At 53.6% G+C, this 813-nt stretch overlaps 1 protein-coding gene across 1 annotated transcript in view; it reads left to right on the top strand.

The window, feature by feature from the left end:
* The window catches only part of LOC119589149 (mucin-12-like), a gene marked incomplete at its 5' end in the record, with an annotated part of 115175 nt that overhangs the window by 5593 nt on the left and 108769 nt on the right, over positions 1-813 (top strand). Inside the window, 1 exon segment of the mRNA XM_037937724.1 lies at positions 260-813. Within this exon segment, the coding sequence (XP_037793652.1) occupies positions 260-813 (554 nt within the window).

An 813-nucleotide genomic window follows, 5' to 3' on the forward strand; every position in this document is an offset into this window, starting at 1 on the left:
TAAAGCTCCATTGATTTTGTATTACAATACATTCTTGTACAAAACACACGGAAACCTAAGCATAAACACAGACAGCACATTTTGATACATTCCTAAGCATTGATATCTACATATACATTATATTGACATCAACCAGGACATACAGTTTTACATCACACGTGCGCATGTACTTTTGGATTAACAATGTACAATTATCTACATGCATGTTTTAGTTGTGCATTTTCGTGGAGTCCAAGGCTTACCTGTTCCCTGATTGCAGGTCAACGCCGAACCTTGACGATGCCGAGGATGGCAGCAGTATGGTGACCAAGAAGTCCTCCATGTACTCGTACCTTCACGGCACTTCCTCATCCTCCAGTAAGGGCGGCATGGGCGGCTCTGGAGTCGTGGGCGGCCGATATTGGGACGTGACAATGGGCGCCGATGACACTCCAGACCGTGAAGACTACGCTCACCACCTCCGGTCTTCCTCTTACCAGCTCCTGCACTCTCGCCAGCTGTCCGCCCTCAGCTCGGGCTCGGCGGGCTCCTACCACAGTCGGCAGCACTCCAACACATCCAACTACAGCGAGTCCGATGACCTGAGTCCTCGCGCTGACCTGGCTCCAGGACACAACCACCATGCCCACCACCATGGCATGGACCGGGCTAGGTTCTTCTCCTACGACAACCTGGGCCCGGAGTCTGCGTCCCACAAGTACCACGGGTCATGGAACATGTCAGAGCCCGACCTGACCCTCGCCCCGCCACCTTACTCCCCGCCCGGGCCGGGCTTTCAGCACTCGTCACCCATTTCACCCATTCCGCCCACAT

Source organism: Penaeus monodon, chromosome 25 (genome assembly GCF_015228065.2).
Source record: "Penaeus monodon isolate SGIC_2016 chromosome 25, NSTDA_Pmon_1, whole genome shotgun sequence".
NCBI lineage: Eukaryota > Metazoa > Arthropoda > Malacostraca > Decapoda > Penaeidae > Penaeus > Penaeus monodon.